This window comes from Pezoporus flaviventris, unplaced genomic scaffold, assembly GCF_033815535.1.
Source record: "Pezoporus flaviventris isolate CSIRO_AGI_PZ_B2104156 unplaced genomic scaffold, CSIRO_AGI_Pfla_v1 ptg000023l, whole genome shotgun sequence".
NCBI lineage: Eukaryota > Metazoa > Chordata > Aves > Psittaciformes > Psittacidae > Pezoporus > Pezoporus flaviventris.
Window position 1 is genome coordinate 3734620 of NW_026892571.1, and position 12083 is coordinate 3746702.

Genomic DNA, 12083 nt, shown 5'->3' on the forward strand with positions numbered 1-12083 from the left:
AAGTCTCCCCCTCTGCTTTCCTCTATATACCCACAAAAATACCCAGATGCATAGTTCAGGATAGATACAGCACATGTAAGTTCACCACAGTTGTCTTTAGTGGGAAGAGGACGTGATCCTGTGTCAGGCAGCAGAGCTGTAGCAGTCCCTGTGACCTTGCTCCCAGGAGATTTCCACCCCATACTGCTATTGGGAAGCTGCTCATATGAATCCCTAATTGAAGATGTTATATTTGCATTTATTAAAAATAATGAACTACTTATTCTTACCAAGCCTTCTGGCCACATCCAATAACCACCTCTACATCACTGCCAGTGTCTGTCTACTTTATTCTGATGTTTCAAAGTCTCCCAAATGCTTATTAAAGTCAACTGTGCAGAGTTAAGAGGTGGGAAAAAAGTCTGGAAGAGGGTCAATGAATAGTATTATGTCAAGGTTTTGTTAGTCAACAGACAATTTATTGTAATATGGAATATAGTAGTGGTAAAAGGATGAATTTGGGTTTAATTGCTGGCAGGTAATGACCTATGGGATCCCTTGTGGGGACATGTCTCTGTCTTGCTGCTCTAGCTCAGGTCAGCACACAGCATGGAGTGCTTGGTCCAGTGTGTGCAAAGGCTTCTGCTGGGGCAGAGGCCACCCCCAGGACACATGCCATGTGTTGCTGCACTTGGGCAACACCTCACTGCACCCTGATGTGTCTGCCTGTTGCCTGTGTGAAGCACTCATGGCCCTTTCCCATGGGGGACTCTCCCCTCCTTAGGCAGTCACACAGCTTCTGTTTGGTGGACTTTTTGGGGGACACTGTGGGTTTAGGCACGCCACAGGCAGTATGAAGCAGTACATACCTTCAGCAGGGCAACAAACTGCTCCAGAATCATGTGTAAGTCGTGCTGGGAGAGAGCCCCAGGAGTACAGCTGCGGGTCTCACTGCTCTGGGGGTGAGCAGGGCTATGGGCACTGCAAATCAGTACTGCGGATGCAGTCAGGTTTGGCATAACACGGTATCTCCTTCCCCCAAGGTGCTTTCAATTCTCTGATAGCAGTTCTTACCTAGGATGCTGTCTTAGGTACCCACACAGCTAGAAGTGTGCATTTGTCCATCACCATTAGAGTTCAGCCTTTATCTTACCTCTAAAGGAAATGCTCTGATAAATATTTATCTCCTCAGATAGAGCGTGACTATCAGCACTTGTTCTCAACTATTATCTCATAGGTTGATAAATTTGGATGGTCGTCTCTGGCCTGCTGTGGCAAGTACCCTGATTCATCAGTGGTTCTGATGCTGCTGTTCCTCTGAGGTCTCGGGTTTTGGCTATGAGAGAAAGTGGCTGCATTTGAACTGGCGATGTGGGATTCTGTGCTTGTCTGCCCAGCACAGACATGGTCTCTCCTCTTGTTCCCATTCTTACATGTTTTAGTCATACAAACAAAAATCCATGTAACTGTTTATCCCCATGATTTCATGTGGATCTGTCAATACTGGTTTCCAGCCAAGATGAATCTATTTTTGTTTCAGGTTTCAAATTAAAACGAATATCCATTGCCCTCCGCCTCCATATACCACCCTGTTTGAAGTAAACAGCAGTGCTGCATCGGGGGCGCAATTTTCTCATCCTAAATTACTTTTTTCTGGAGTATCTCACCATATGGGCTGTCGCTCCCAGGCCGAGATCTTTCTGCATTGCTGAGATCCAGCTGGTGTCAGGAGGAATCCTAAAGTCTTTCTAGGCGCCTTTTGCTGAAAAGAGGTTGTAGTGAGGTAGGGTCTGTCTCTTGTCCCAGGTAACAAGCACTAGGACAGGGGAAACAGCCTCAAGGTGTGTCAGGGGAGGTTTAGACTGGATATTGGGAAAAATGTGTTCACTGGAAGGGTTGTCAAGTACTGGCACAGGGCAGTGGTGCAGTCACCCTCCCTGGAGGTATTTAAGAAGCAAAGAGGTGTCACTGAGGGACGTGGTTTAGTGGTGGCCTTTGCAATGCTGGGTTAACGATTGGACTTGATGATCTTAAAGGTCTTTTCCAACCCAAGTGATTTGATGATAATCTGAGCAGTTCTTTAAGTTCTTAAGTGTACAGCACTATTTTTCCCAGTTCATAAGTCAATGGACATGTGGCTCTGTGAGTGGACAGTGTGACAGGAACAGAAGCCCCTTGACTTCTGCTAGTGACAGCTTTGCCAGATTGAGGAGGATTCCATTTTTGACATCTTGAAGACCTCATGCCTTAGAGCAGGGGACGGGAGTACAGTGTCCCTCTGGCAGCTATTGCTTTTGGTGGGAAGATGCTTTCAGTTGCATTGATGCAGATAGAGGATTCCAGACACAGCACTGAGACCTCCATCCTGCTGCAGGGTGGCAGGACCACCACAGCCCTCACCCACTGGTGAAGGCCTGATACAGGGGTGACCACTCAGTTGTAGGAGCACAGCTCCTGCCCCAAGACCTGGGGAGTCTCTATCATGGCACCAGCGTCCAGTCAGGGTAGTGATGTATCGCTGCAGTGGCAAAGGGAGAGCAGATGTCGCCTGCTCAATGGGAGCTCCATCATCTCTCTCTGCTCTCTGTTTGTATGAGAAATCACATTTCCAGGCAGGTCTTCACCTCTCTTTTCTCATCCTGGCAACTGGGGTGTTGTGCAGGTGCCATTACGTGACGGCACATTTGCCATGGCCTCTGGTCACTCTCCTGCCTCTGCTGTGTGCAGGGGCTTTCCATGGGCAGGCTGTTGCCTATCAATTATTTTATTGAGTAAATGCAGATAAAATATTCATAAAATAAATACAAAATATTTAAATAAGAAGAGCTGAAGAATCTCATCCAGCTTTCCAGTGCCTTGTGGAGATGCCCTCAGTCTGCCAGACCCCCTCTGGATCAGGGCCTCTAACCTGGGGCTGTGGGACCGCAGCCACAGCCAGCCTTGGGGAGGAATTTTGAGGAGCCAGGGAGTGTTGCACAGGTCAGGCTCCCTCACTGATGACAGCATGGCAGCACTATGTGCCCCAAGTCTCGGGCACTTTGCGCTTGCCTGCAAACAGCTGTGTTCCAGTTCAAGACCTTAGTATCTGAACAGGACCTCACCTCACCCCAGCATTCCTCAGAAGAAGTGCAGTTGCTGTGTTCTGAGTTGTAAAACAAGATTAAAGAAAACAAATTACTTTGCATGATACCTTTTGCAACTAGCAACTAATGGAAAGCTCTTTGCTGACAGAGATGCAAATCCGCCTGAGCATGCAAAGACAGCATCTCTGGTGATGAGCGCAGCAGGTCACAAAGGGCTGTGTCACCACACGGATGCAGTGCAGCTTCTGGGGCCTCTGGGATCGGTGTGTGATGAGATCCTTACTGCAAAGTTAAAGGGAAGCTGGGGAAACCTGTTGAGACAAGGTGCAGGGATGAATTCCTTCAGACAAGTACAGTATTTATGCAGATGCTGCCTTAATCCCAAGTCACCCTGTGCAAACAGCAAATTAATTCTGGGTCTGAGGCTGCCTCGGTATGTTTAACTCCTCCTGTACCTGGGCACTCGCTACCTCACCTTCTGAGAAAACATAACAAGGTGTGTAGCTGATTGATTGAAATATGGCAGAACTGGGCAAATTCTGGGACCTCTCCTACCCCCTCCCAGCTCCTGGATGCTTGCAGAGTTTTATTTGAACAGTTTGTTCATTTAATGTCCTTTAAAATGATGTGCCCATACGTATCTGACAGAAAAATAAGTGAACAAGTATCTTGCACATGCTTCTGCTGCCTGAGGAGGGATATGGAAGAGAAGGATTGTGGTGAAATGTTCTGTTGCATTTACTTGTTTCCCCTGACTCCTGTGCCTGGGAGCACGGTTGGAGACTGCTGCTTCCTACCTTTCTGTCAGGCTCCTCATTAGCAGGAGCACGCAGCCCGTGCAGCTGGAGCTTTGATGCATCCCTCACTATCCTTTCCCACTCAGAAGATTCCCATTCATTCTGATTTGGTACCCAGCCCAAAGCCCTGGCTCCCCCCCCCGAGCCCCTCGGCATGGCTACAGGACTCCAGTTTAGTATGCACTGGAAGAGACGAGCTGATGCTCCCGCGCTAGACCTCCCGGCTGCTGGTTGGAGCCATAAGGGATCGGGAGGAAGAATTAGCCTGTGTGTTTATGTGGCTGTGCTCCAGTAAATATTTTGATGCATCTGCTGCCAGCTCTGGTCTGAGGGAATCTACCTAGCATTTAAATTTTGATGGGGAGCTGTTTTGAATAATAACAGTGCAGCCGGCTCTGAGTCAGTGCATGTGTGTTGACTTAAAAAAAAGCCCTCAAAGCTTAACGCTTGCTGAACGCTGAGCTGCAGTGCTTCGCTTTTTCCCTCCTCCTTTCTTCTTTTCTTTCTTCTCTTGACTTCCTCTGTTTTGTTTTGTTCTTGGGGGCATTTCCCCCCGATTGTGTTCACTGGCAGTGGAGGGCTGGGGGGAGAAGGATTAGAAAAATAACCCCAGCCAAAATAAATCCTCCTCAAAAACTCAGAAGTAGCTTTTGCAATGGGTGCTGTAATGGGTACGTTCTCCTCTCTACAAACGAAACAAAGAAGACCATCAAAAGGTAAGACCTCCTGGTTTGCTTTTCCAGTCCCTTCTGTATATTTGCTGGGAGAGAAATTCGTATTGGGAAGGAGGGAGAAAATGAACATGTGCCACTTGCAAGTAAGCCAGCAGTGTTTGTAAGGTGCAGTTTGCAGAGAGTAGGATATGGGGTGGTGGAGGAGGTATGTGGGCATGAGAATATTGCTGTGGAGGGGTCTGGGGGGTGAAAAGCAGCTGAAATACTCTAATCCTTCGTACAGGCATCTGTGTGTGTGTGTGAGGAGGAGAAACTCACAGGCTCCATATGCAGAGCACTTGCAGAAGAGACTTGTTTATTTCCAAATCCCATGTTTTATAAAACCTTCGAGGAGGGAATAAAATGTAGATACACAGCAAATACTTCCCAATACCTTGTGGGTTCTGTCTTAGAAAGTATTGTTCAAGTCAGTGTTGCATATTCAGTAATCCAGCACCAAGTGTGCAGTGCTGATGATGTGTGTTTTGTAAAGATTATCAAGAGGGGAAAAAAAATTGGGAGGTTTTCATAAAGAAGGAGAGGAGGAGAAGCTCATGAAAAATTTGGAAATAAGCAGCTATGCCAGGGATTTGAATCCTTAAAATCTGTAAATACTGGCTGTGAAATGCTGGTGTTTTGGGAGGTCTGGTGTGTGGAGTGTTTGCTTGAGCTCTGCTCCATTTCCTCAAGGGTTAATTCAGAAATTCCAGGGTGCTGCTGAGCAGAAAGTTACAGGCACTCTCAGGGACACATCCATGCCATACAGAATGAGTGTTGTTTAAGAAACAACAGGAAAGACGCTGTAACTTCAGCAAGTCTTTCTGCTGTTTGCAAATATTCCCTGCCAGAACCTCTGCATTTAACAGTCGCTCGGTATTCCTAGGGTAGGTCTCTGTTTCCACTGGATCTGTTGCTCAGTTCGTATCTATACCTTTGAATCCAAGCTGGTGTGGATTTTCTATCAATTTAAATTACAAGTTATCCTTGGAAATATCAAATATCAAGAAATCCCTCTAAATAGAAATGGGGAATGGCTGTGCACTTGTGATTGTGGCGAGTGTCAGTGTCAAGTTCTGTGTTCCTGGTCCAAGGCAGGTAGGGTAAAATTTCTATTACAGTGTGTGCACATGGTTTACAGTTCACCTTCCTGTGTTGTTGTAATGCAGCCATAACTGTGGGATTGCCTGGGATGGATATGGTATTATTTACAATGCAAGTATAACTGCACAGCTGTCCAGGCACCAAGTCACACCTAAAGCCATGGGAAGCACAGGAGAGCTGAGCGCAGTGCGCTGGGCACGGTGGCTGTGGAGACATCCAGTGTGTGGGGGGGGTCTTCTCCACCTGCCAGAAACCTGCAATCTGGAGCTGATTTCCACTCAATGTGGATAATTTTGTGCTGAATGCATCTGCTCTCTATCACTTTGTGGTCTTGCACTTGGCTCAGCTGTCCAGTGGAAGGAAGAAACTGCTTTTTGTTGGGAGTTCACGAGCAGTAAACACCCAGCATCTGGTCACACATTTGAACATTTACAGTGAACATCTTGCTGATGCCTTCTGGAAGTCGTTGCTCACCTGTATTTACCAGGACTCATGTTCCCTGAGTTGTGGCCTCTTGGCTCTGATGTGTTACCCACGTTTTGTTGCTGGTTAGTAGGGTACCCAGTTGGAAAGTTGAAAGAAATTACTTTTCTTTTCTTGGCTATTTTCAAAGGCAGTACAGAATTTCACACCTTTCAGTCACTATTTACCTGGCAGAAAAGAACAACGCTGCTGGTTTTCACTCTCTTCAGCCAGTTGCAGATGTTCCTCTATACTGATGCCCAGAGGATGTCCTGGATCTCCAAACATGAGTAGCAGAGGCGTGTTTGCTGCATGTGCCTCTGGACTGCTTGGTGTATTTTGCTTTGACTGTGAGCATTTCACTTTGCACTTGAATAAAATGTGAAATTGTTCTTTGTCTGAGCTAAATAGTGAGTAGAAGTCAATTACCATCGCCTAATGGGTTCCTTAGTGCTGCTCACCGGTTCCCTCAGCATCTCCTCCAGCCCCTGACCATGCTGGTGGCCTCTGCTGGACCATGCCTAAACGTGTGCATGTCTGCCTTGTACTGGGCAGCCCAAAACTGACCACAGCACTCTGCTGTGTTCTGAGTAGAGGGGAAGATTCACGCATCCCAGCTTTGGCTGTGTGGCTGTTGATGCAGCCCTCCATGCAGGTCACCTTCTTGGCCATAGGGCACCTTGCTAATGGTGCCTTGGTATATCTGCTCACTTTGATGTCGCTGTGTATATCTGTTATTGAGCAAAGTGTTTATTATCTATTTTATTATTAAATGGTTATCTACTATAATAATTTATTATATTTATTTCGGTGTTTATTTGAATAGTTCAGTATTTATGTAGGAGGTAAATATTGCTGCTAAAATAAGGGCTTGAAGAAATGGTTATAACAGGGCGAGGTCCACATCTCTGCAACTACACTGCCGTCTCAGTATGTGCTCTTCCCAGTAGTTTGAAGACAATTTCTATAGTCTTTTCTAGCTGAGCAGCTCACACAGGTTTCTGGAGCTACGTATCTTTGGTGTAATCAACTAAAAGCAATGTCTACTGTTTTAAGAGTAGGGAAAATAAAGCAAGTTATATCTCAAGTGAGGAGTTTCCAGAGTTAATAGCAGTGTGCATGTGATGGATCCCAGCAGAGTGGCCCATGCTGAACCCTTCCAGCCTCAGTGCCGGGCATGGCTCAGCTGGCTGGGTCTAGGGAGCTGGCAGTGAGAATGGTGGCTGGTGGCTATTCCAGCTGTGAGCAGCAATGCTAGAGGATGTGTTGTAGCACTGTTCAAGAGTACAGGATTTAATTCCGTGTTTTAACGAAAATGGGGAGCCTGAATAAAGGCAGGAGTAGCACAGAAATTGTCTTAAAGTGGAGAGCAATGGTTCAAGTGTGAGACCTTGTCTCTGGATTTGGACAGTGTTGTGATGTGAACAGTGTTGTGGGTTTGTAGAGGAGAATATAATTTGTTTAGCTTGAATGTGAAAACTTAATCCAATGTAACCGGGCATTTTGTCTAGGCAGGTTATGAGCTGCTTGCCCTGTCCTGTGGGATGGAGATTTCTACTTCTCAGGTTTGCAATCCTGTTGATAAAGCTGCGGAAGTTTTCCATTTGCTGCAGCGTCCCTGGACAGTCCATGAGATTTGTGCTGTTTGCTTTGGTAGCCACTTGAGGAAGTTCCACAGGTTATTTGTACATGTGATTAAAAATTATGTCCTCTGATAACTTCGATTGCTTGCAGTTTAACTTCACTCACTGTTGGGATTCTTCTTGTCTGCCTTTTCCAGCACTCAGAGAATACTAAGCAATTGGAGCATCTCACATATGGGGAGAAGCTGAGGGAGCAGGGACTGTCCAGTCTGCACAGAGAAGGGTCAAGGGATTTTATGAGTGTGTAAAAATACCTGATGGGTGGATAGGAAAGGTGAAGAAGCCAGACTTAGTGGTGAGCCCGGTTCACCAGGACAAGGGACCGTGGGCACAAATCGAAATACAAGAAATTCAGCTAAAATAAAAGAAAAAGATTGTACTGTGAGGATGACTGAACACTGGAGCAGGCTGCCCAGAGGCTCTGTGCAGCCTCCATCCTTGGAAATACTCAAAACACAGTCCTGAGCAACCTGCTGTAGTTAAACCTGTCTTGAGGATGAGACAATCTTCTGAGGTCCCTTCCAACCTCATCCACCCAGTTCTGGGATTACTGCCACCTTAAATCCTAAGGGTGAAAGGACTTCAGAGCACCAGGAAGAGGAAGAAACACTGAGATCTCAGTATGCACTAAACACCAGCAAAGCTGAGAAGAGTGCTTGGTCCTCTCTCTAGTATGTTGGCAGTTAGCACTTAGATACAAGATTAAGAATTTCAAGTTGCTTGTATATCCTCCAGCAAACATAAGCAATAAAACAATAAATGAGTTAGGGGGGAAAAAAACCCAACCCACAACACTAAAAGGCAGAGAGCCAGCACAGCAGATAATGCACACACAGACACATCTCTGGTTTCAACTAGCTGCAGAAATAGAGACGTTTTTCATGTGTTTTTACAGTCTGCAGCCAATCGTGGCCAAATTTATGGCTAGAATCAGTCATTTCCAGATTTGTCATGGAAACGTTCGCATTAGCAGGTTGCTAAAGCAGGGGGAAATTCTTGTTTGGATGGCTTTCCCTCCCTCTGTGGCAGTGTGCAGTGGGGATGGGGACACTGCCATGTGTGGGCAAATTCAATTCCAGTCGAAAAGAAATATCAAGGAATAAGGGATTATTTCTTTTCTCTACAGAACACCCACCTCCTACTCCCAGTGAAAAGGAAATATAACTCAGATACTTCTCAGTACCTGAATCTTGTTGGCCTTAGAGCTACAGGCTCCAGCTCTTCCCCTGACCACGCCAGCAGAAAGCAGAACTGGTTTTGGCTGGGAATCTGAGCCTGTTGAATGAGAGTAACCAGATTTTGATCCAAACCTAAATCATCAAGAGGAGCCCGGCACAGTTGTTAGATTTTGCAAGGGCTAACAGCAGGAATTTATACAACAGCAGTTGTGCCACTTTTATAATGTAATTTATACAACAGCAGTTGTGCCATTTTTGTTTTACATGAACAAAAAACTTTGTTTTGAAGGAAAGTTTGCTTTGAAATGGCTTATTGGCCCAAAGCATCAGGTTTCATGGCTGACCAGCTGTATTTTCAAGTGGTTTGCTTACCACCATTGCTGGGCTCATCAGTGCTCAGAAAAACATCTGTCTGACCTGAGCTCCTAATGTCATGGCTGAGCCCTTTCAATTCCCTGCACTGTAAAAAATCTGCTTCTCTTCTTAGACAAAGAAAAAGTGGTTCAAGTGGGTTTCAAGGAATCAGCCCTGTTAGGCCCTAGCCCTACTGCTGCAGGATGGGAATGGCAGATTTGGGCAGGGTAGCTCCCTTGATTTTTATTTGCCCAGTCTGTACCATTGCAAAGCAACTCTTTGTAAGCTGTTTAGAGCAGCTTTATTCTTGATAGGCCTTTGAAATTCATCCAGGAGGAGCTGCAGACTTGCCTTTATCCCTCAAAAATCTGTTCAGGTTTGGCAGAAAGAAAAACTTTGAAGGTTGCCCTTCTCTTGCTTTCTGCTTCTCAAAGAAACTTGTCAGTCTGCCTCTGTTGAGAACAAATGTGTGTCCCCTAAAGACTCAGACCATACAGCCCTGTGGCATGGGTATTTTGTTATTAGAAGATCTCAGTTCCCTATTTCCCTTCTAGAGCAAGCAGAGCATCTTCCCTCTGGTGGCAGACCTGAGCCTGCAGGTGCTTGGGGCAGCGGAAGGAATGGCTGGCTTGTTTTCTCCTGGCTGAGTCTTAGAGCCCGTAGCACAGCACTGACATCTCATTTTCTCTCCCTAGTCCTGTCTGATTGTCACCTGATGCAGTCTGACAGGTCAGGTACGTTTTTGGCTGCCTGCACTGCAACCTGAGGCTTTGACAGGCAGCTTTTTCTGGGGAATTGTCTTTGTAAGGGGTCCACACAGCAGCGCTCTGCAATGACACGCTCTTGGTGTGCACACTCAGTCAGCAGCAGTTTGGAAACACTGTGGTCACTAGCAAGTGTTTGTCCAAACGTGCCACTTGGTGTGAAACTCTGGTCTCTGAAGTCCAATGAGGTGCTCGGGGCGCTGCTCAAATCACAGCAGCCAAACAGCCATCCCAGCCTTGTCTGGGACACGCCTGAGGGGGGTGGCATGGAGTTTGTACCCTGTTGCCCATGTTCTCAGTAGCCCTGGGCCAGAGCTCGCACAGCGTGGGGTTTGCTTGGAGGGATTTGTGACTGCTTTTATTCCCCACTCCCCAGCTTTCGGCCAGAATGAATTTAGCTCCTGTGCAGTTACTAACTCCAAATTACTTCCCTCATCACTTGCTTTGTTTCCTGCTTGCTTCTCTATAAATTCAGCTCCTAGCAGTAAGGCAGAGGGATCTCAAATACCCGGTCTTAAGAATGGATAGCACTGATTAAATTAAAATAAGCTATATATGTCCCTGATTGCTTCCCACAGGCATACAGCTCCTGCCTGGAACGCTGTAGGCAGACCCAGGTTGGAGGCTTGGAATAAAGAAAAACAGATGGGGGAAAGTAGATTCTACAGTGTGTTACATGTTGTGTTGCATTAGTATACATATGTGCTTATTTCCTGCCCTTGGGTACAGGTACTGTGTGCCACTCAAACCACAGCACATCCTCAGAGAGCCCTGAAATCCCACCGTAACAGAGCTGATTAGGGACCTGAGCTTTGCAGGGCAGCAGGCTGCAGTGCTTTAAAGCTTCTAAATGTTCAACAATAATCCAAAAGGGTAAAACAGAAAATGTTTTCCAACTTTTCACTCTCAGCTTTGGTAATCTTCCAGCCTTTATCACCAGCTCTTCCAGGGTGACTTTCTGGATATTTGATGATTGGAATGGGTGCTGTGAAGCACTTGGATTTTCTGCAACTGCAAATATTTAACACTTTAGATGCGAAAAGCTTGGAACTTCAGTGTTAGCAGAGGTTTTGGCCGATTCCCAGCTTTACCATTGTTAATGTCACCAAAAATGTAAGCTGGAGTCCCTTAAGGTTGTACTGAATTTTTGAGGAAAACTTTTATCTATAAGAAAGCAGACCAAGGACAAGCAAAGCAAGCTGTAACCTCCTGCTGATTTTGAGCAAACATGAGGGGCAGAATAAAAATGTTGTATTTCTCTACTTACGAGTGTGCAGTCTGCCTGCTTATATTCACATTTATGTAAGCTTTACTGAAAACCCTGGCAATTTACAAATTCATCAAAAATTAAGTAGTGGGGTGTGTTTTTTAGTCAAATGTTTCATAAATCTAAATTGATATTAATTGTGATTGTTCACCCAAACCGGCTTGTAATTTTGTTGTAGCTTGAGACATGACTAGAAAAGTGTGATTGCTAAAGCAGTTCTTCTGTTGCAGTGAGGGACAGACCTGGGTATTTGTGTCGAGTGCCATGTTTCTTACTCAAAACCAATGCGCAGTGATGCAGAACGTTTGGGTACGTGCTCAGGGTCTCTGGGTCATGTTGCCACTTGCACCATGGCTAGTTGCAAGGTGGACAACTTGTGCGTGTCTCTGAGAGGTGTTTCTCAGTGAGTGCAGGATGCTCTAGGCACCCTGTATCCTTTGCAGGAAGGTACCAAATTGCATGGCAAGGGTCTTATCCAACTGGGAAATGCAGGTTAGAGCTATATGGCATCACAGCAGCATTTGTAACCAAAATATATTTAGGGTTCCAAGCAAGGTATTTAATCATAGAATCATAGAATATCAGGTTGCAAGGGGCATCAAGGATCATCTGGTCTAACCTTTCTATGCAAGCATGACCTAGACTAGATGTCCCAGTGCCCTGTACAGTCATCCTTTTGTCAGCCTGATCTTTCAGCTTCTCCTTATATTCATTCTGAGATGCCAGGGGTAATAACTGTAAG

The 12083-nt window shown here is 45.9% G+C and overlaps 1 protein-coding gene across 5 annotated transcripts in view; it reads left to right on the plus strand.

The window, feature by feature from the left end:
- The window catches only part of KCNIP1 (potassium voltage-gated channel interacting protein 1), a 398129-nt gene that overhangs the window by 135624 nt on the left and 250422 nt on the right, over positions 1 to 12083 (plus strand). Inside the window, exon 1 of one of the 5 annotated variants that reach the window (XM_061456424.1) lies at positions 3851 to 4575. The exons of 3 other annotated variants lie outside the window; for them this stretch is intronic. In XM_061456424.1, coding sequence (XP_061312408.1) covers positions 4515 to 4575 — 61 coding nt within the window. In that variant the 5' untranslated portion in view covers positions 3851 to 4514. Of the gene's footprint in view, positions 1 to 3850; positions 4576 to 12083 lie in introns of those variants that run through there. One more of the 5 variants, XM_061456425.1, reaches the window with a different exon arrangement.